This window comes from Tyto alba, unplaced genomic scaffold (genome assembly GCF_018691265.1).
Source record: "Tyto alba isolate M040663 unplaced genomic scaffold, T.alba_DEE_v4.0 Super-Scaffold_32, whole genome shotgun sequence".
Lineage (NCBI taxonomy): Eukaryota > Metazoa > Chordata > Aves > Strigiformes > Tytonidae > Tyto > Tyto alba.
In genome coordinates this window covers 5,706,173-5,725,685 of record NW_024881307.1, presented here as the reverse complement: position 1 = coordinate 5,725,685, position 19,513 = coordinate 5,706,173, and the positions used below count along the sequence as shown (strand labels likewise).

At 49.4% G+C, this 19,513-nt stretch overlaps 1 protein-coding gene across 6 annotated transcripts in view; it reads left to right on the top strand.

Annotated features, from left to right (window-relative positions):
* The window catches only part of GRIK4 (glutamate ionotropic receptor kainate type subunit 4), a 210,591-nt gene that overhangs the window by 178,838 nt on the left and 12,240 nt on the right, over window positions 1-19,513 (top strand). For 4 of the 6 annotated variants that reach the window (XR_006166055.1, XM_042800563.1, XM_042800561.1 and 1 more), the window contains 4 exons: window positions 1,561-1,668; window positions 2,706-2,909; window positions 10,552-10,749; window positions 11,900-12,013. Coding sequence is in view for 5 of the 6 variants with exons in the window: in XM_042800563.1 (XP_042656497.1) it covers window positions 1,561-1,668; window positions 2,706-2,909; window positions 10,552-10,749; window positions 11,900-12,013 (624 nt within the window). In the remaining variant the exon portion in view is untranslated. The remainder of the gene's footprint in view (window positions 1-1,560; window positions 1,669-2,705; window positions 2,910-10,551; window positions 10,750-11,899; window positions 12,014-19,513) is intronic. The other 2 variants (XM_042800562.1, XM_042800565.1) reach the window with 2 other exon arrangements.

The window sequence follows — 19,513 nt, the reverse complement described above, 5'->3', positions numbered from 1 at the left end:
TCCCTCAGCTGTCGATCTATCCATGAGAAAAAACAGAGGCTCTTTTAGGGAGCATAAGAGAGCGAGAGCATAATTTGCATGCTCTGAAAGAGCTGCTGGAGGTGCTGATCTCCCTGCCCAGAGCTCTGAGGGAGGGAGATTAGGCTCTTGAAGTTAAAATTAGGTTTTGTTGAATATTCCTCCCCCTGGCTGAAGGCAGCGGCTGGTTGCGTTGCGTCACAGCTGAGTCACGATGTCCTCCCAAGCACTGGGGGACTGTCCTCCTCGCCACAAGTGGTGGGAATTAGGTTTGCTGCAGTGACACTGATGCTTGGATGGGTGAATTAGGCTGTCTGTGGAGCTGTTGGGTGTGATGAGCCTGAATCAAAGGGTTTGGAGATACTTAATCATAGTATTTGGCATCCATTGTAGCAGATAGAGGAGATGAGTCATGGTGCAGCACCACCGAGAACGTGGCTTCGTTTCACCACCTGCTGCCAAGGTGGAGCTACTGGTTGGGGCTGGAAGGCATCTGCCCTACGACAGCACTGCTGCTTCGGGATTACAATGGAAGCTGAGGTGCTGTCATACTCCCTGTAGAGTTTTCCTCAAGGAGCTCACAGTGCCTATACAAGCCTTTGACTAATGACAGTGACACTTACAGGAGGACAGCAGAAGGTTTTGCTTGCTTTCAGGCAGGTGAAACCTTTGTTCAAAGTTGCAGACACAGCATGAGGCAGAACAGGAGTTGGAGGCAGAAACCCCGCCTCCCCCATTTCTGGGCTTTCACTGTGAAATCATGAGTCTTCAGCACTTCCCGAAGCTCTTCCAAGCTGTGTCTGTAACACACGTCACCAGTGTGAAGAGCTCAGCATCATCAAACCTGGGTGTAGCTTTGACCCTGCAGTGTGTGTTGGTGGTTGGGTCTCACTACAGGACAGCGCCGCCGTGCCAAACCCTGGCTATAGCATTGCCTTTCCAGCAGCCTCCCATGTAGCACCTCTGTGCCCTGTCCCCTGTAGAAGTTGACCTTCAGAGAACTGAGGAGGTGAAGAGGTCAGCCAAAATGCACCAGGTTGAGAGCGATGACCACGTAGTCCTGCGACCGTGACCTAGCTGCCATGCCTTATTGTGAGGGACAGCAGAGGCTCCCAGTCGCACAAGCTTGCAGATGTCGGGTGCGTGGGAATGCTGGATAAGACGGACCCATCTTGGTGGCATCTGGGGACAAGGCAGAAGGGCTGCTTGGCCATCGCAAGCCTCGGGCAGCTGCCCACTGCATGGCTTCCTTCTAGTGCAGGGCTTTGTCGCGGCTGCAGGGAGGATGCGAGGGAAGGCAGCGCCCGCCACGAGCAGGGATGGGTTTGGGGTGTTGTGCAGCCTGGGGGTGTGCCGGGGCTGTGCACCAGTGGGTTAATCTCTCTGCCAGCCCATTGTGGGGGTGCATTGTAAAGGTAATGGAGCATTCATAAACACCTCTTCCAGGGCCAGCTTGATGGCTGTCAGTCACCGGAGCCATATGGCAGGTGCGTACAGTAATTTGCCCTGTAAATTCCCTTATTGTGCTGTTTATCTCTCCAGATCGGCCACTGGCACGTTTCTGAAGGACTCAGCATGGACAACAGGATCTTCTCCTCCAACATAACAGACAGTCTGTTCAACACCACACTCATTGTCACCACCATCCTGGTAAGGGAGGGGGTCACCTACAGTTCCCATTAGCTCTTCACCAGCCCAGCGCTTAGGGGTGTCAATCAGCTAGAAAAATATTCCCTCTTCCCACCCCCCTCGGCCCCCAGCATGCAGCATTGCACACTGATTTCATAAAGAACAGACGATCAAATCTCTAATTACAGCACTGAGGACAATTCATGACAGTGTAATTAAACTCAAGTTGATGTTTCATATGGAAATGATATTTGATGAGTTCAGAAGCAGCTGGGGAGAGGGCTGGGATGGGGATAAGTTGCCATTTTACATTCATCTCTGAATGATGTTCTTGTTTTGCGTACAGCTGGTAAGTTGGAAGGGACAGTTGTCCCTTCTACCCATAAAATTACTAAAATTGGTCAAGATGGGTGCAACTTTTATGAACCAAGATTTCATGTCTACAGGCACCGCTGTCCTTATTTAACAAATTCCCCTTCCAGGTGCTGCCTCTCCCATGATTTTTTTCCAGTGCCTCTACTCCTTCCTTAAAGACACTTAAAGTCCTGAAGAGCTCTGAGCACTATTTCCTCATGTCCCACAAAGTTTGTTGAAAAGGAGGACAAACAGGAGAAGTGGCTATATGCCAAGAGAGGCTGGGATCTGTATGTCATGCCATAACTCGGAGCAGTCACTGGGCTGCTCTGGCACATGCCAGTTGGGAACAGCCCCCAAAACATGATTGCTTAGCTCTGCTTCATTTTCTAAACTGGGATAAATCTGCTGCACCTCCAGCACATCCCTGACGCAGCACAGCCTAGTGAATACCAGTGTAGAAACAGCTCTGCTAGCTTTACACCACCTGGGTTGCCCAGCCATCAGACCAGCTTTCCATATCACTCATACCCTGGTCAAGAGGGATATATCAGGATGGGGGGTTGGCCTGGGTGCCCCTCATATGAGCCTCTGCCAACCCGGCACTGCCAGGGAGCCCACTGCCCTCTGTCCCCGCGCTCAGTGCCGTGCTGGTGGGACACCTCGGCTAAGATGGGAATGACAGCTGCCCAGTTTCAATGCAGGAAAACCCCTACTTAATGCTGAAGTGGAACCATCAGGAGCTGGAAGGCAACGACCGCTACGAGGGTTTCTGTGTGGATATGCTGAAGGAGCTGGCAGAGATCCTGCGTTTCAACTATAAGATCCACCTTGTTGGGGATGGTGTGTATGGAGTCCCTGAGGCAAATGGCACGTGGACTGGGATGGTCGGGGAGCTGATTGCTCGGGTAAGTGAGTTTGCTGCTCTTTTTACCTGTGCTCTAGTGGGACTTGGCAATGAAAAGCCCTGATGCTTTATTAAGTGCTCCAGGATGATAAGGATGGATGGGGCTTTTATTCCCTCTGTGAGACTTTGGCCAGAGGATCTCCATTTAATGTGTTCTCCCAGTGGCAAATATATTTGTTGTGTTGATATGACAGCGTGTGACGTAGTCGGAGCACGAGTCAGGGGCCCCTGGGTGCTCTCAGGGGTGCTCGCTTCCGTGGAAGGGAGGCCTGGACTCTTGGGTCCCTGTGTAAGAGCTCAATACGGAGCGGATTATATTTTTTTCCCAGTGGAAAAATTAATGAAAACTTGAAACAGGAAAATTCAGAGGCTCTGGCAGGGGTTGGTAGAAGCTGAATAAAACTTAAAAAAACACACTGGGAGGGAAGCAAGTAAGAATCACATTTCTCCCCAGAAAAGTTTTGTCAGATCCATTTCAACTCCTTAACTTTGAGTACTGTTTTTGGAGAAGATTTTTTGTTTGCTTGAAGTGCACGGGTCGAGATCTTTTCACAGCTCTGCTTTGTGGTGTTCCTGCACGGCAGCTGGAGTGAAAGCTGAATGCTTTTGCTGGATTTGACAACAATTCCATGTACACATGTGCTCAGTCAGCCTGTCTACCTCCCTCCCTGCTCTTTGTTTTCCTCCGCAGCTAAACGTAGTCCTTCCCCAGGGATCCAGAAGCTTAAATGCAGTTCACTAAATGCTCTGAGTTCCTTAGTAAAATAGGCTTAGCCAAAGCTAACATTAAGATTGATGTTATTTAAACCAGCAGTTCCTTGCTCACCAATTTCTACCCTGCCTTGTTATTACCAAAGCGCCTGCGAGAACGCAGTGACAGTTTCTCAGCTGGTGGCAGTTCTGCAGTGAGGTGTATTTATGATAATCTACACCACTGTGTGAGAGGAGCCCCTGAGCCACCCCATCATTATCCTCACAGCAGTGGCGTGTCCTCCTGCAAAGCAGAGGGACGAGGGCCCGAATCCATCCCCTGGGGCTCCAGGCAGGGGTCTGGGGCTCCCGCTGTGGGAGACGAGAGCATCTCTAGAAGATGCTCACCAGCACCTGGCTGCTGCTTCCCCGGATGGCAAAGGGGCCCTGGCTGATGCTTCTCCTACCTTAGGAGCTTCAATTGAGTCTTTCAAGTCAGGTGGGACAACTCTAGGTCTAAAAGACTTGCTGAGGGTCAGGGACGGGGCACAATACGGACTGGAGATCCCTCCTGAACTAGTGCCCTGGCTCCTGGATCACCCTTCACCAGCAGAGTGATAAATCTCGAAGTCGGCTGAAATCCCACCTCCGTCTGCTTCTTATAAAGAGCCTTCTGTATGGTTGTTTGCAAATGCTCTGGGCTATTGGCATAGTTTTTATACATATCTCTCTCTGTGTGTAGATATATATATATATATATATACACACACAATTACAGTTCTGCAACTCTACTTTTGGGAGACAAGAAGGAAGGCGCAGAGAGCAGTATGTGATCTATGCAAACAAAGGAAGGGAACATCCATCAAATTTTTGGCCTACTAACCTTGGCAGTGCCTCTCCATTAAATGGGAGCTTCTGGAGGGTTGTTTTTCTTTAGTGATAAGTGTTTTAACTTCATCTTCACATAGAAACCATTTGTTTCTTCTGCAGCTCGAGCCTTATTTAGGAGGATTTTTACTTCTGCTTCAGCAGGGCAGAGCTGGCCAAACCTGTGTGAGGCTGCATCAAAACTTGGAGAAGAGAAAAAGCTTTCTCTGCTTTGTTCTTCCTGGGCCCTTTAGAGTCGTTATAATGGTTTCAGCAAGTTTTTGATCAGTCCCAAGGACTGGCACTTTGGATCAGGTCAGCCAGGGCAGAGCTGCTGCCTGTGTGCATGCTGTTGTGTTTATTCCAGGCTGCTTGGGACGTTGCTTTCTGATCTCATTTCACCACCCAAGGGGTTCCTCTCTTCCTTGATAGTCAGTCCCCAGGGGGGTTTCTCCTTGGTTCCAGCTCCTTGTTCATCCTCTGTCCCACTTCAGGACCACTCGAAGCAGAAGAGCCAGCAGATCCTATGTCGGGTGCAGACATTCCTCTTTGAGTAGATTTATCCCTTTCCTCTGTACAGCCTTTAGCACAGAGAGGGCATCAGTTGGGACACAAACCTGTCACAGGGTTCAAAACTTTCCAAATCCTACTCAGAATAAAAGCTCTGCACCTGTCCTTGTGCAGTGCTGTATTATTGTAGGAAAGCGATTCCTCCTTGACCCCGATCAGCTGTCACAAGCAAGGTTTGACTCACATGCACTTAGTGAGCAGAACCAGAAGGTCAGAAAATTACCCAGCTCCATGCAATACTTTTCAGTACTTTTTTTTCCCACTGTAATCTGCCTGTGGCATTGAATCTTCTCAGAGCAACTATAGGCTATATGGGAAAAGTGTTTCATTTTATTGCTTCTAAATTAACCAGCTATTGATTTATTCCGAAGTGCTGAAAATTCTATTACAGGTAATTGTGCACTATGATATGATTGAGAAGGATGCCATATAAACATAAATTTGTTGACCCAAATTCACCAGTACATATCTTATCGACCTGCTCACAAAGCTAATCAAGAGCTAAGGAAGAGGGGGACCAGGATGGCTTGGGGGATTAGTGGAAGAGCTATAGAGACTCCTGGGTCTAGGTCAGCAGTCTCACTTGTCACCAGATCAGGAAACCTGTACGCTTTGTGAGCAGCCGATAGAGGTTTGGCTTGGGAGAAATCACTTGGAAGTACTCAAGCCTGTTCTTTAGTGAAAGATGTCAGAAACTGAGAAAGCACCAAGCTAATTGGTCCCTCTGTGCGTACGGGGCAGGGAGGCTGAACACCCTGCTTATTCCTTGAGTGAGCAGGGTAGCAAACCTGCACTCTGGCCAGGACAGTTTTCCCCTGTTAGCCTGGCCAGCTCTGGCTCCGATCACTGCAGTCTCCAGCAGTTTGGCTGATGCCGAACACGTGTGCTATCTGTAACAAGCAAACAAGGGGGAACAGCAAATCTTCCTGTCTCCTATTTTTTGGTGTCAGAGCCTTAGGGGACAATAGGGATGGAAGAATTACGTCTTGCTTCTTCCCACTGCAGTATAGTCTCTGGCTCAGAGCCCCTGATGATTGTCTGGTCTTCCCTTTCTCTCTCCAGCTCATCCTTGAGCTGAAAGGAATTCGCTAGTGTGATACAAGCCAACGAATGTATTTTCACGGCAATGTGACAGCCTTCTCCTTGTTCTTCCACGCCTGCATTTTCTGTCTTGGTAGCGTCGTTCCGTGGTGGCTGTGCTCAGTGTCTGTACATCAGCTCACGGCAAGCTGTTGGCGCTCAGCTCCCTTGCTCCTCCCTGAGGAGATGGGCTTGTGTCTGAGACATCCCTCAGCAACAGTTTCTGAATTTACCCGTCTTGGGAATGCCCCCAGAGAACAGGGCTGAGCTAACAGGAGATGGTGTGGTTTGGTTTTGCCAGGAAGCTTTGTTGGCAGGAATCCGATGCTGCAGTTTTGCTAAAAGACTTCCCAGAAACCTCCCTCTGATGCAGCTGGGATCTGGCTGGGTACCAGTGGTAGGTGATGGTTCCCTCTGCAGAAGACCCATCCCACACACCTGAGGCAGGGTGCAGGGGGACGGGAAGGACAAAGCAGTCCTGGCAGGAGCACGCTTTGTGCAGACTAGCTGTGTTTTGGGCAACCTGTATCAGCTTCCTACGCTTCCTTTGGCATGGTTTAAATAACTTGTCATGTTTGGTGGTGGTAACACAGCAGATCCACGAGTGTTTCCAGGGCACGCGTATTTGGGTGAGGCTGGTGCTGCTGTAGAAGATGCCTTAAGGTGCATGGAGTAAGGAGGGGGTGCTCGGGACAGCAAGCTCTTGCTCTCCCCTTCTGCGCAGGATCATTTGGGGAGTGAGATGTTGTGGAATAATGCTAGACCTTTGGCATCTGTGTCGGTGGTTTGAATCTGGCTGTGATCAGTGGTGATCAAAGCTCTTTTTAAAGTGAAGGAGATGAAGCTCTCCGTCTCGTGTAAGGGTCTGGCCTCAGGAGCAGCAACACTAAGAACTGAAATGACCTTAAATCTTTGGGGTCATGGCTTTTCCAGCTTCCTTGCTGGTGACTGGGTGGTGCTTTACAATCAGAGGCTCTCTCCCTTCAACTGCTCCAAAGATCAGGAATGGCAGGAAGGGGAAAGGAGGGAGAAGACATTTCAAAATTGGCATAGTCCTGCTCTCCGCTCAGCGATGGGTGTTGGTGTTCAGCAAGAAAAGCTGTGTGTGGGTGAAGGGAGAGAGGGGGAGTCTGTTTGCACGCTATCGCACTGGCAAGTGTGACATGGGGGGGGCTCGAGAGGGTGGGGAGTGAGGGGGAGTGGGGAAGTGAGGAGGCGTGGGTTGTTGAGCAAACACAGCAAGGGTATGGGCAGAGAGGTTTGCATCACACTGCTGATTTTGCCAAAATCACACACAAGATGGTGGGTGTGGTGTGAGCTGGGTAGATCTTGCTGCTGTTCCCTGTGGGCTTTGGGTCTCCGTTTCTGGTGCTTCACCTTATCTGGCTTTTGCCTTGGGCACGGTGAACACCTGACACAGATTTTTTTCCTCCCACCCCTGAAGATATTCTAGGTGAAGAAAGATGGGTGAAGGCAGTCTTGAGGCTGATGTCTGCACTGATTGCTGGTCATCACATCCCTGACTGTGGCTTAAATGGAAGGCTGCAGCCTCTAGGGTTTTCAGGCTGTCACTTTTCATATGGCAGAATCCATGCATGTCCTTAAAAAATCCCCCCAAAATGGTTTTGAGTGACCCTCATCTGGCCCTGCTTTTAAATGCAAGAATATGCATCCAAGCGCACAACCTGGCTGCCACTCACTCCATCAGGAGGAGCTGCACAACCCAGAATAGCTCCTGTCAGATCAGATGGGCACCTGGAGCAGAGGCAATCAGTACATTGATCCGGCAGCTGAGCCGTACCCGTCGTGCTGTGGGACAGACCTGCAGATGCAGGGAGACTGCTCTGCCATTGCCATGGCGGTGCGGGAGCCGCTGCCCAAGTGAGCAGGTCGCACCCAAAGCTGCCATGCAGTGGCTGCTGCTTGTTTCGCAGAGTTACACGGAATAGAGGAGGACCTCTGGAGATCACCCGGTCCCAGCCCTGTGCAAAGCGGGGTCACCTCCAGCCGGGTGCCCGGTACCGTGTCTGGACAGGTTTCCAGTGGGGCAAGCGTCTGCAGCAGCAGCGCTGCTGTCGATGGGTCTGCAGTGGCGGTCAGGTGGGTCCTGAAGGTTGAACGCTGGTTTCAGCTTTCTAGAAGGCCCTCTAAGGGGGGGGTGGTGTAAGAAATAGCTTTCCCTGACCTTGGCTACGCTCTCGGTGCTCTGTGGGGCGGCGCTGGCGAGAACAACGCTCTCATGTGCACCCAGCGTACGTGGCATCCAGGGTGCTGTTCAAATCAGGGGCTCCTGCTGCTTGGAAGCCTTGTGGCCCCAGAGCTGTCCTTCAGGCTCGTCTTCCCTGTGTTTGACACGGAGACAGCCCAAAGCCTTACGCCCCTTGCACTTCCCGGCTGTGTTTCAGTGGCTTGACGGGAGGTTGTGAATCGGAGCGGGGCCGGTCTCCTGCCCAGTACCCCCTGCCGCAGGCGGCTTTGGCGGGATCCTCTCCACCCGGGCTGACGTCAGGCCCCATTCATCACCATTAGCGCCGAGATGAGCCTTGTCAGCATCTGCAGCGAGGAGGCGGCCGCCTCCTCCGGACTGGCAGTCCCTGCAATTTGCTTCTTAAGACTGCTTAATTGTTGTTCCTCTTCAGGAGCCCAGCTCAGCCCCCGTGTTTAACATCCTTTCCAGTGGCAGTATGAGCCTGTCTGCTAATGCAGGCAGATCCCACGGTTAATGCCAGGTATGGTGGTGGCAGCTCATGCTTTTATCTCAGACACCAGCCCACCTGGGCTTCCTGTCGTCTAGTGAGAGTTTGGCCTTGTTTAAGTAGTGTTTTGTTAAAAGAAGTGTCTGTCTCTACTCCCAAAATGCTCTGGGTCTTTTTCTAAGCCTATTTCACACTGACATTTATAGCTGCAACTGGACTGGAAGGATGAAAATCAAGCAGTGTTTGCCCCCTCTTTCCCCCATCTTTTGCCTCCTGTTTTCCCTTTCCCCAGGGCCCAGCTGTGGACAGAACACAGAAGCACAAAACAAAATCCATTTCTTCCCCAGTGCATTGTTTAGCCTATAAAATGCCATCTCCTACCCATGCTCAGGTGGGGAGGGCTGGAGAGTGGTCAGGTTTGCAAAGCTCCTCTTTAACTAAGAAACGCTGACCTCAGTGAATCACAAGAAGTTTTGTGAACATCAGGAAGCAAAGTCGAAAGCATGAAATGGATTATATTGAGGCAGAGAATATATTGCTTGCCATTCTCAAATCAAAGTTTATTGCTGTCAGAAATCAGCTCTTAACTCGCATGACTTCAGAGCCTGCAGAGAGAGAGAGAGAGTCTTTGGCAGAGCACAGCCCCAGCTAAAGCCATGAGGAGCCAGGTCTCTGCTCCAGGGAGCTCTGGCACAGGAGAAAAGCAGATGTGCATGGGTGCAGTCAGCAAGCTACCACAGCTCTGATGCCAGCAAAAGTCCTGAAAGGACAAAAGTTGACCAGGCAGGGCATGAGTAGAAGGAAACCAACTCTTACGGAATGACAGGACCCTCTGGAAATGAGAGGAGGGACCTGGGCACAAAACCTGTGTGCCTGGGGAAGGCAGCGCTGCTGTGCCAAGTTGCTGCTCTGTAGGCAAAGGGAGGGGGATGGATTTTCATTACATTTGGCGTAGGGAAGAGCAGCTTTCAAGGTGTTACTGCCTCCATGATCTGGAGGGGGTCCCAAAGGACGATAGTTGGAGGAATAACCGGAGTATGCAAAGTTCCCTGATGGCATCCACGTCCCACCCCTGAGAAGGTGGGGGCAGGCAATGAGTGGTGACTTGGCTGGGTAAACCTGGGGCCACACCACCCCTCTCAGCCACCCTTGGATGGGAATGGAAATGTTCTTAGAGCTTTTGCATGAAACACTTTCGATGTGGCTTATTTACGATCTGTTTCGTCTATGACTTTGCTGGTAGAGTTGTGTTCAGTTTGGGGAACTGGGAGAAGAAATTCATTGTTAGAGAGGCTTTGCTGGGATTGCTCTCCCCAGGACAATAGTACCGGCAGACCCTTTTATGTATAGACAAGAGAGGTTTAGGAAGCTGTAAGCTTTTCTTGTGGATAAAATTCCTCACATGCCATGTTCCACAGATGAACTGATCCCCCTCTTAGTAATCTGCTGATGTTTACATAGGGCTCAACTGCTCGCACACCACATTGTGATTATTGGTGCCTTTTAAAAACTGTGAGTAAATGTCTAGGCAGAAATTCTCTGTAGCTCATAATTCATTCCAGCCTGAACCTCCTAGGAATCTGTAATAGCTGCTTGGAAACAACTGCAAAGATCTAGCTCTGGGCTTGTCCAATAAAGCAGTCCTGCATGGACTGTGAAATATCACCTTCTCCGTGACCCCCTTACTGGGCCAGCTTGCAGATCACCTTGTCTTGCTTTTCCCTTTCCTTTGTCCTACAGGCTCCAGCAGTGATGCTCTTTCCTCTTGCAACTCCAGCCTTTCACTGGCCTTTCCTTCCTTCCTGCCTGCCTTTAAGTGGGCAAGTCCGTTGGGGGTGGAGGGGGGGGAAAGACCCCCCAGCAAAGCTCTGCCAGAAGGTGAATAGTCCCCTTTCTCTTAAGAAAAATGGTGCAAGAGCAGCAGGGTCAGAGAGCATGGTAAGAGTAATGCACTCACAAATTTGCCTTTGTGTGGTGCATTTACAACTAGCACATGGATCCAGGGAGATAAACGCCATGTTTTACTGGGTCTTCGGGCCTGGTGGTGCCTTGGCTTCTGCACAGACCTCATGAAACTTAGGGACAAGAAGTGCAAATAGATTTTCTTTTCTGCCCCTTCTCTTTTTCCACTTGCATAATCATCATCCTGCAAAGCAGGCAAACAAATGTGTAAGGCAATGGAGGAGGTTTCATTTTTACAGAAAGCAATTACAGGCATTAAAAGAGCTATAATAATAAAAATAATATTTAAAATTCAAATCCCTTATCTGTATTACAAGGGTATGAACACTGGAAGAAATTATTTTAATTTTTTTCCCCCTAATCTCATTTGCTTTGCAAGTCAAGCTGGAAATTTTTATGCCAGTCCTCTGAAATTTTTGGAGACTGATCTGCAATTTTGGAAGTCTGGGGTTGGCAGGCTTGTAAACTTCATGACAGGGTACTGGGGTAATGATGCTGCTTTGTTACGCTTTCCTACCTGTGGCATTTGCAAGTAACAGCCTTCTCTGGAATGTGAGAGCTGTGTTCAACAGGGGCTTTGGGAGGAGGAGGTTGTATCTTCTTAACAGTAGTATGATATTTATTGTCTTGATTGCTCCTGTTTTGCCAGGTTGTAAAGCATTCAATGAATAGCAATGGCAATCAGGCTGTGAGCACCTGGGGGCAGGAGCTGCCATTTTGTTCACTCCTAGTACAGCTCCTAGCACAGCGGGCGTTGTGCTTTTTCCAACCTGTAAGTCCAGAGATAAAAACGCTCAGACGAGGAAAGGAAAAATGGGGAGGATGGTGTGGGAGCACAAGGTGGATTAAACTTTGGAGTGTGTTTGATGTGGGCTTATGTGAAACCCACCTGGGGAGTGGGATGTGGGAGCACAGCCTGAACTAGTTGGACATCACCAGCAAAGCTCCTGCGGTTTCCACAGAGGCTGGGCTTTGCCCCGCAGCAAATGCACCCCGTCCCAGAAAGATGGGACACCCATCCTCCAGGAGTGGGTGTTGTGTGTGGCCCTGGTCATGGCTCTGCTGCTTTCCTGGCGCCTTTCCCAGGCTTAGGGTCCTGATCTTCTCTGCTGTCCTTTTTCTCCAGAAAGCCGATTTGGCCGTGGCGGGGCTGACGATTACCGCGGAGCGGGAGAAGGTGATTGATTTCTCTAAGCCGTTCATGACTTTGGGAATTAGCATTCTCTACCGAGTTCATATGGTAAGAGACTTACTTTATAACCGTTTATGTCCCTCCATATTTGCATACAAACGTGCCTAGTTACAGAAGAAAAATGAATGACTCATAAAAATATTTTGGTTTCTTATTTAAACGCAAATGTGCTTGACCTTTATTTGCTCCTTTTCTCTGTCTTTCTACCTTGTGTCAGCTTGGTGGATTTAATGCCCATTGTTCAAACCTCTAGCCCTGTTGGCTCCTCTTCCCCATCCTCCCTGGCCATACAAGGCTTCCTGGTATGGTGGGGGGCCATGAGTAGAGCCCTACCAGATCGGTGCTACCAGGGGAAGTGTGGGCAGATGTCAGCTTCTCTGGTTCTGCTTCAGGCTCAGCGAAAGCCATAGGATGGATGGGTGCAGCAGCCCAGCAGCACAGCTGGGTGGCTCCGCAGTCCAGCAAACCTGGCTTGGAGTCACCAACCCCTTGCACTTAGGGTGGGGAGACTGCCTGGGAGACTGAACCAGGACACCTTTGGGTGCACCCAGTTGGTGTTGGGGCCCCAATGCCCTCATTTCAGCTGTGTTCCTAGCCTCTGTGGTGTGCAGCCTTGCTACGTTCTCACATTTGAGAAGAAGGTCAGGCCAGGAAGATATCTGGGATCGCTTTCTTTGCTGTGACCTCCTGTATATGCTCTACATGCAGATTAGTCCTCTGCTTTCCTCATCACAGGTGGGAAAAGGGCAAAATGGCACTCCTGAGTGGCCCAGGGCACTTCCCCGGACCAGGCAGGATGGCAGGCTGAACTCCGCTGTGGGCAATTAGCTCCTTGCCCTGCGTGGGCTCTGTTCTCTGCTCTCAGACCTTCTCATTTGCCTCCTCTCAGTTGTTCACCCTAAAGATCAGCCGGCCCTGCAACCCAAGGAAGGCTCCTTGCTCTTAAGGTGCTCCCTGCCTTGCACGGGTGCTCTCAGACTCCCTTGCTTCTGCGCTGGCCAGGGAGGAGCGAGAAGGGAGGCACGCTGTTGTTTAGCAACTAGCTCTGGTTCTCACTCTGCTGCATTCAGTAATCTTTTGCAACTCTGGCGGCAGCAGTGTCATGGTTAGCCATGGCTGCCCTAAAGGCAGGTGGCTGTTTAGCAAGTCTCAGAGCAGGGCAGCTGTGAATCTGCTCAGGGGATTCACGTGTGCAAGCGCGTACATGGTGGTGTGTCATGTCTTTGCTTAGACAATGCTTGTTGTCTGAAATTCTTGTAGATTCTCTTGCATTCCCATTTTTCATTGTTCTAGCTTCTTCCTGAAGCTCAGGAGAGGACATATTTTCCTCAGCTATGCCCATATGGGCCAGACAAAGCCCCTGGTTCCCTGGTGTCACAGGAGGTGAGCTCTGGCAGTCGGGACCTTTGCAACAGGATGTCATACTATTCCCACTCTGCATTTTGGAAACGTGCTCTGTACAATGCTGAGTGTGATGCAAATTACAGTCTTGGTTTCCCATCAGCTCAAGAATAACAGGCAAAAGCACAAAACATGTAAGCCTGCCTCTCCCAGGCCCACCTTCCCCCCCTCTCCATTCAGAAGGCTGTTCAGGATGCAGCGTTTGGTACGAACATAAACAAACTTGCTCATACATCATCTCTCTGTGCTGAGTGGCTCCTGCCAAGAACAAACAAGTAATTAAAAGCTAGTTGAAATTCTGTTTCCTCTGGTACGTACAGAGTTTAGGATCAATGACTTAACTGATCAAAAAGGGTCAGACTCTTCAGGCTCCCAGAAATCAAACAACCGTCCCTCCCCTGCTACACTTTTACACACCACCAGCTGCCCCGTGGATCCGAGAGGCGTTTCTGCCAGCATCTCTTGGCTGGGATTGTAATTGAGTTTCTTGCTTTCTTGCATGCATTGTTAAAGTTTGGCGATTGAGTGCCATGCGTGCTCTGCCTCCAATTTACACCATAACCTTCAGCAAGTCCCTTAACGAGGCATTGTTCCCTGAACAGCACGAGGCTGATGTCGCTCCCTCCAGAGGAAACATAGGAATATTAGTGCAGGGTTTGCATGTGATCTGCTCTATAAGTGCAAAGTGTTTGCTGCTGCCTCTGTGCAAGCTCGCTATAAATGTGTCTGACACATCTATTTAGAGTGTAAGTTCTTCAGGGCAGGGACCATCTGCTGCTCGCGCTGGTACCAGAGTACCACAACACAGCCGTGTTCCAGCCTGCCCTTCAGGCATTTACCAAACTGAACAGGATTAATAATTACAGTGTTTAAAAGTATTTGGCAAATAGTCCTCTGCTGTCGGTCAGGACTTGGTCTTCAGCTGCCTGACGGAAGACCCAGTTAGGACTTTGAGTAGGGGAGCTGCCCGGTGATCCAGGCAGGCTTGCAAGGGAGCCATCTCCCAGGTCAGGTCCCTCACGGCGAGCCCCGCTTTGCTGCGTGGAGGCCATGAGGAGCGATGGCAGGGGCAGCCTGGGCTCCTGCCCTCCCCAGGAGCATGGAGGTCTCCCCAGCAGGGAAGCTCAGAGCCCCCCCTTCCCTCTCCAGCACTTGGCCCCCTCTTTGTCCAGACCTTTCCTGCTTAGCTTGAGGAAAGTGTCTGAGCGCTGTGTGGCAATTAACTTATTAAACTGGTGAATATTTAACAAGGAAAGGCAAGACAGCTAATTGCTGTGGTTTTCCTTTAAGGATGTGGTTTGCAGAACAGTGGAAGGCAGCCCCACAGACCCATCTGCTTCTACCCCCTCCTCTCCCTTCCCTTCCCCACCCCAACAAACATCTCTGCAATGTCAAAAGTTGCAGCTGACCTATGTTAATCGTGGCGCAGATCAGATGTAGTCCAGTAAATAACCACAAATAAATCTCTTGCTGAGGAATTGCCTCCATGCCCTGGTCTCCTCCCAGTGTGATGACATTTTATTTTAATTTCCATGTAACTCCAGTGGCAAGTGCTTTCTCCCCACCCCGCCAACCCAGCCACCAGTGTGTGTGTCTCTTATCACACATAACCAAATATGGCAGCTTTAAATGGAGCTGCCATTTTTCTCAATTTCATTTGTGATATAATCAAGTATGGATTTCTGACATGGGGACTCTAATAGGCTTTCTGACTTGCAGGCTGCTAAGAGAAAAGGCTCGCTTTGTTTTATTATGTTCCCATTGTAACCAGCTGGTAGGACCTGTGGAAGGCGGAAGATAGATGACGAGTGCTGAGCAGTCACTCTGCTTGGCAGAGGGCTGAAATCAGGTGCCGAGTGCCACTTCTGCACAGAGCAATGTTGAAAGTCAGGTTTATTTGTAGCATACACATGCTTTTGCTCCCATACCTGCCTCTGTGGCAGGGAACAAGGGACTAGCTAGCACATGATTCTGGCTCATCAGCCCTGATGTGCTCTGCCTTAAGATGAGAAAAGGAGAGTTTGTCGAGTACACTGGAATATCTGGGTTTAGACCAGGTGAACCAAGGCTTAAAGTGTTTCTACTTGATTGCTGCTGAAGACACGAAATGGGAAGGACCGGACGAATAGCTCCTTCATACCGGCCAGAGGAGGCTTGACAGCCAAGGCAGCAGAGCTGAGAGGAGCTGAGCACCCCTCCTGACGAGCTGCACTGCTCTGCCAGCCAGCCGCCCGCTTCACTGGAGCAGGAATGGGAGCAACCGCTGGCCCCAGGCATGCCCGGGACCGTGGTACGCATCGGCCCGTCAGCCGTTGGCCATCTGCTGACGCCACATTAGGCTCAGGATTCACAGCAGCCCGTGCTTGGTTTTTGCTTATTGACTCTGGAGAAAGGACCCTGGAGAGGGAGGGATCTGGATCTGGATGTGGATCTGCATCAGATGTGGTCATCCTAGAATACACACTCTTTGTTTTGGTGAGACCAAACATGCAGCAGTTATACTTAGCATGCATCAACATTTCTGCCTTTTCAGGCTGAGTTTTCTTGCTTTCCTTTTGCCTTACAGACAGAAGAGAGTTCTCTTGCCTGCCTTTTTTAGGAACAAATGTCTATGAGAAATGACTGATTGTTTCTGTGAGAGAGAACAGGCAGGCACTGGGGTCCCTTCAGACTCTCTGTGTGTGCGTGTGTAGGCCAGGCAGGGAGTCATAAAGTCTCTTATGGACCTGGACACAGATAAATCCGGGGCCATGCCATATAGCTCCGCTTTTCCTCCTCTTCCCGGATGTCCTGCACATTCAGGCTCTTCTGTCACAGCATTGGCTGAAAACAAAGCCTTCCAAGAATGACTGAGGAGGGTAAATGAATCTTTATTGCCTCCATCTGAGGATTTGCAGGAGGTCTTAATCAATTATTGGACATTTTGAACATTTCTATTCCAGGAATAATAGCTCTTCCAATTAACAAAGCTGTATTGGGACAGGCTAAAAATATCTGACAGACTCCAGATATTGTCATTCCCATCTTCAAAACAGACAGATAAGAGGGAGTTTGTGCCCTCCATGGGAACAGAATATCTTTATTCTTATCCACAACTGTGAATGAAAAGGATATGTAGCAGCAGCCTGAAAATGACTGTAACAGAAAAGAACCAGAACTACTACTACTGTAAAGTCACAGGAGAGAGTCATTGCCAAGCCTGAGACTTAAAGCTTCCAACGCAATTTCCTTAATGAGAGTAATTTATTGACAAACTGCCCCAGAAACATAGAGAAGACATCAAGGCCTTAATTACAGAAAGGAACTTTGTTACAGGAGAATCTCACCAGGGAGCCTCAGCCAAGGCACAGTGAGTGCCTGGGAGTTTCCTGCCAGCTCTGGGATGCCAGGGAGGGATAAACCGCCCCGAACAATCTTCTGCTCAAGAAGCCTCGGTTTACTCGGCCGAGAGCAGACAGTTCCCTTCACGCCTTGCAGGTTCTCATTGCCTCATTTCATTCTTGAGTGTGTAAACACCTGTGGAGGAGGCTGCGGAGTCAGTTTAGCTCAAGACGAAGAAGGGAACGAGGGGCCAGGAGGGCATGCAGGGAGCCATGCAGTGGCTGAAGAGAAGAGCTCTGAGAATGCCTACCTTTGGCATCAAGCAGTCCATGATCCTCCGGATGGGATCAGCAAGAAGTGCAGAGGGAGTGCCCCTTGGAGCCTGCAGACATGTGAGATGCTCTCAGCTCTCTGAAATAGTGAGTGGAGCTCCAGCAAGGGGAGCAAAGGATGTTACTGGAAAAGTGAGTCCCTCCGGGATGCTGGGGGTGTAGTTTCCAGCAGTGTCTCTTGCTCGGAAGGCCCTTGGTTTGGGTGCAGATGCTGGCTGTAGCAGTCATTTGTCTCTTTCTGGGTTTATGGGAAGAGTATAAGGAAAAGCACAACGCAGCAGCAACTGACCAAAAAAAGGGAAACGACAAAAGAAGAATGTAGCGTCTTTCACCCTTTGCACCTGCTTATACCAAGCACAGTAAAATAACCCTTGTCTTAAAGAGAGACTCTGGAATTATACACAGGAGAACCTGAACCTTCGCTTGGGAAGTGACTTTAAATTAATCTGAAAATGGACACAGGATGGTCTGAACCTGAACTGATTCTTAACTCATTTAGTTGTTAAAAGGCTTAATAAGACAGATTCTCTAAAACTGCTAATGTAGATCCCATCTTGTCCTTAAGGACACAGCAATAGGATGTTATGGCGTGGTGGTTCTTCACTTCATGCAGGGCAGAGTTTGCTGTAGAAGGTTTATGAGATGTTTTGGTCCTCGCTGGTGACTGGAGCTGAGAATATCACAGTATTCTAGATATTTTTAGTAAAGAAAGATTTTTGTGCAACAACTATTGCCTTTTCTAGCAACAACTTACTCTTCAGAAGAACTACCAAGACCTTGTGAAATTCAGGTTTTGCATAAGATTAAGAACGCTTCAGTAGTAAAACAGTGTTTTTTAATGGAAATTGAATTTAAAGTGCTGGTCAGAATCTGGAGGAGGAAAAAAAAAAGCAGCTAGATTTCCTGGGGACTTTTGTGAAAACAGAAAATTATTCACTGCCTTTGAATTAAGCACAGCTCTAAAATATTAGGACTCTGGTCTTTGCCAGCCCTGGGTTTGCTATGGCAATTGAGGTTACGTGTTATTTATTACCAGCTATTATTAGTTTATGTGGTGTCACAGACAGGCAGGGTTAGGCAGTGGATAAGGGAAAAATGAGGCCTCTGTGTGTCAAAGATGATCCCCGGCAGCAGCTTTTGTGTAAAGTGAGCAACCTACAGCGGAGCAGCTGCCGTGCTGCAAGTGCTGGGAAACGGCTGCTGGAGCGAGCTGCATTGAGCAAACAGTGATGGATGTTTTCAGCGCACAGCAGAGCAAGGTGCCAGTAAGGAATGCGCTGACAGCCTGGCCGAGATGTGATAAAAGCTGTTTCCACTCTGACTTTACAGTAAAAGCCTTTGCAGGAGCTCTGACTCGTGGGCAGCTTCCCAGTTACAGATGCTTGGGGAAACTGTAGAGCTCGAGGTTTTGTGATGCCAGGACTGACTTTGAGGTTTGGGGTAGAAGGTGCAGGCTCCTGTGAGCTTGAGGGATCATATTCCCACAGGGCTAATGCAAGCCTTTAGCTATGCGTTGGGACTTCATTTGTTTTTGGGGAGTCTTTCAGAGGAGGTGGTAAGGAAGGAAGATGCTTGAAGCAGATGAGCATTGGCCAAACGCTCGCAAGCATTCAGGGTGGGAGAGGTGTGTCAGGGATGTTCAGTGCTGGATATTATAAATTGCACAGAGAGCAAAAGAGCACTTAGTCCTATGCCTTGTGCTCTATTTTCTTGTAGATTTTCAGTCTACCCTTGTCCCTCATGGTGGCGTTGAGTGTGCTTGGAGGTAAAGTAGCGGCTGCTCTTTCCACCTTGGAGGAGGCTGTGTTGTAGGGGAGGTGCATATGCATAGCTGGTGGTGGCAGAACTACACTTGCCAAGACGGGAGGTGTTCAGCTATCGAGAAACTTCTCCTAGAAATTAATCCTCCCTTTGCACAAATTTTTCCACGTTTGACAAGATTTCAGTGGTGGCAGTGTCCTTGTGAAAATTTAAGGTACTTGGAGAGAAGATCAACCTGCTTTTTCTAGCAGTGAGGCCTTACTTTTCAAGGAAAGGTTGTTTGCTGAGAAAAAACAGGAAATTCTGACGCATCCTGGAGATAAAAATATCATGTTCCCTGAGATAAAAGTAATAATTTTATTGAGTTTTGTAGACCAGAAACATTTCAAGGCTGAAGAAAGAAAACGAGAAATATTGCAAATGTCTCCTTTTTTTTTTTTTTTTTTTTCTCTGCACAAAAATATTTCCTCCCCACTCTGCTTTGTGCAAAGGATCCCACCCACCCTCCAAGCTCAGACATGCTCTCCTGTCCAGCAAGCATGGTGTGGGGCCTGCTTGGGTAGACAAGGATTTCAGATGGGAACCCCTCTCGGAGGCTCTGCAGGCGAGGGATACAGCGCATCTTACCATGGGCAGAGCAGAGCACTGTGATTGTCTTGTCTCTCTTTTTTTTTTTTCCTACCCATATCATCACTGCTTTCTTTGCCTGGAGAAACAAAAGTGGTCGAGGTGG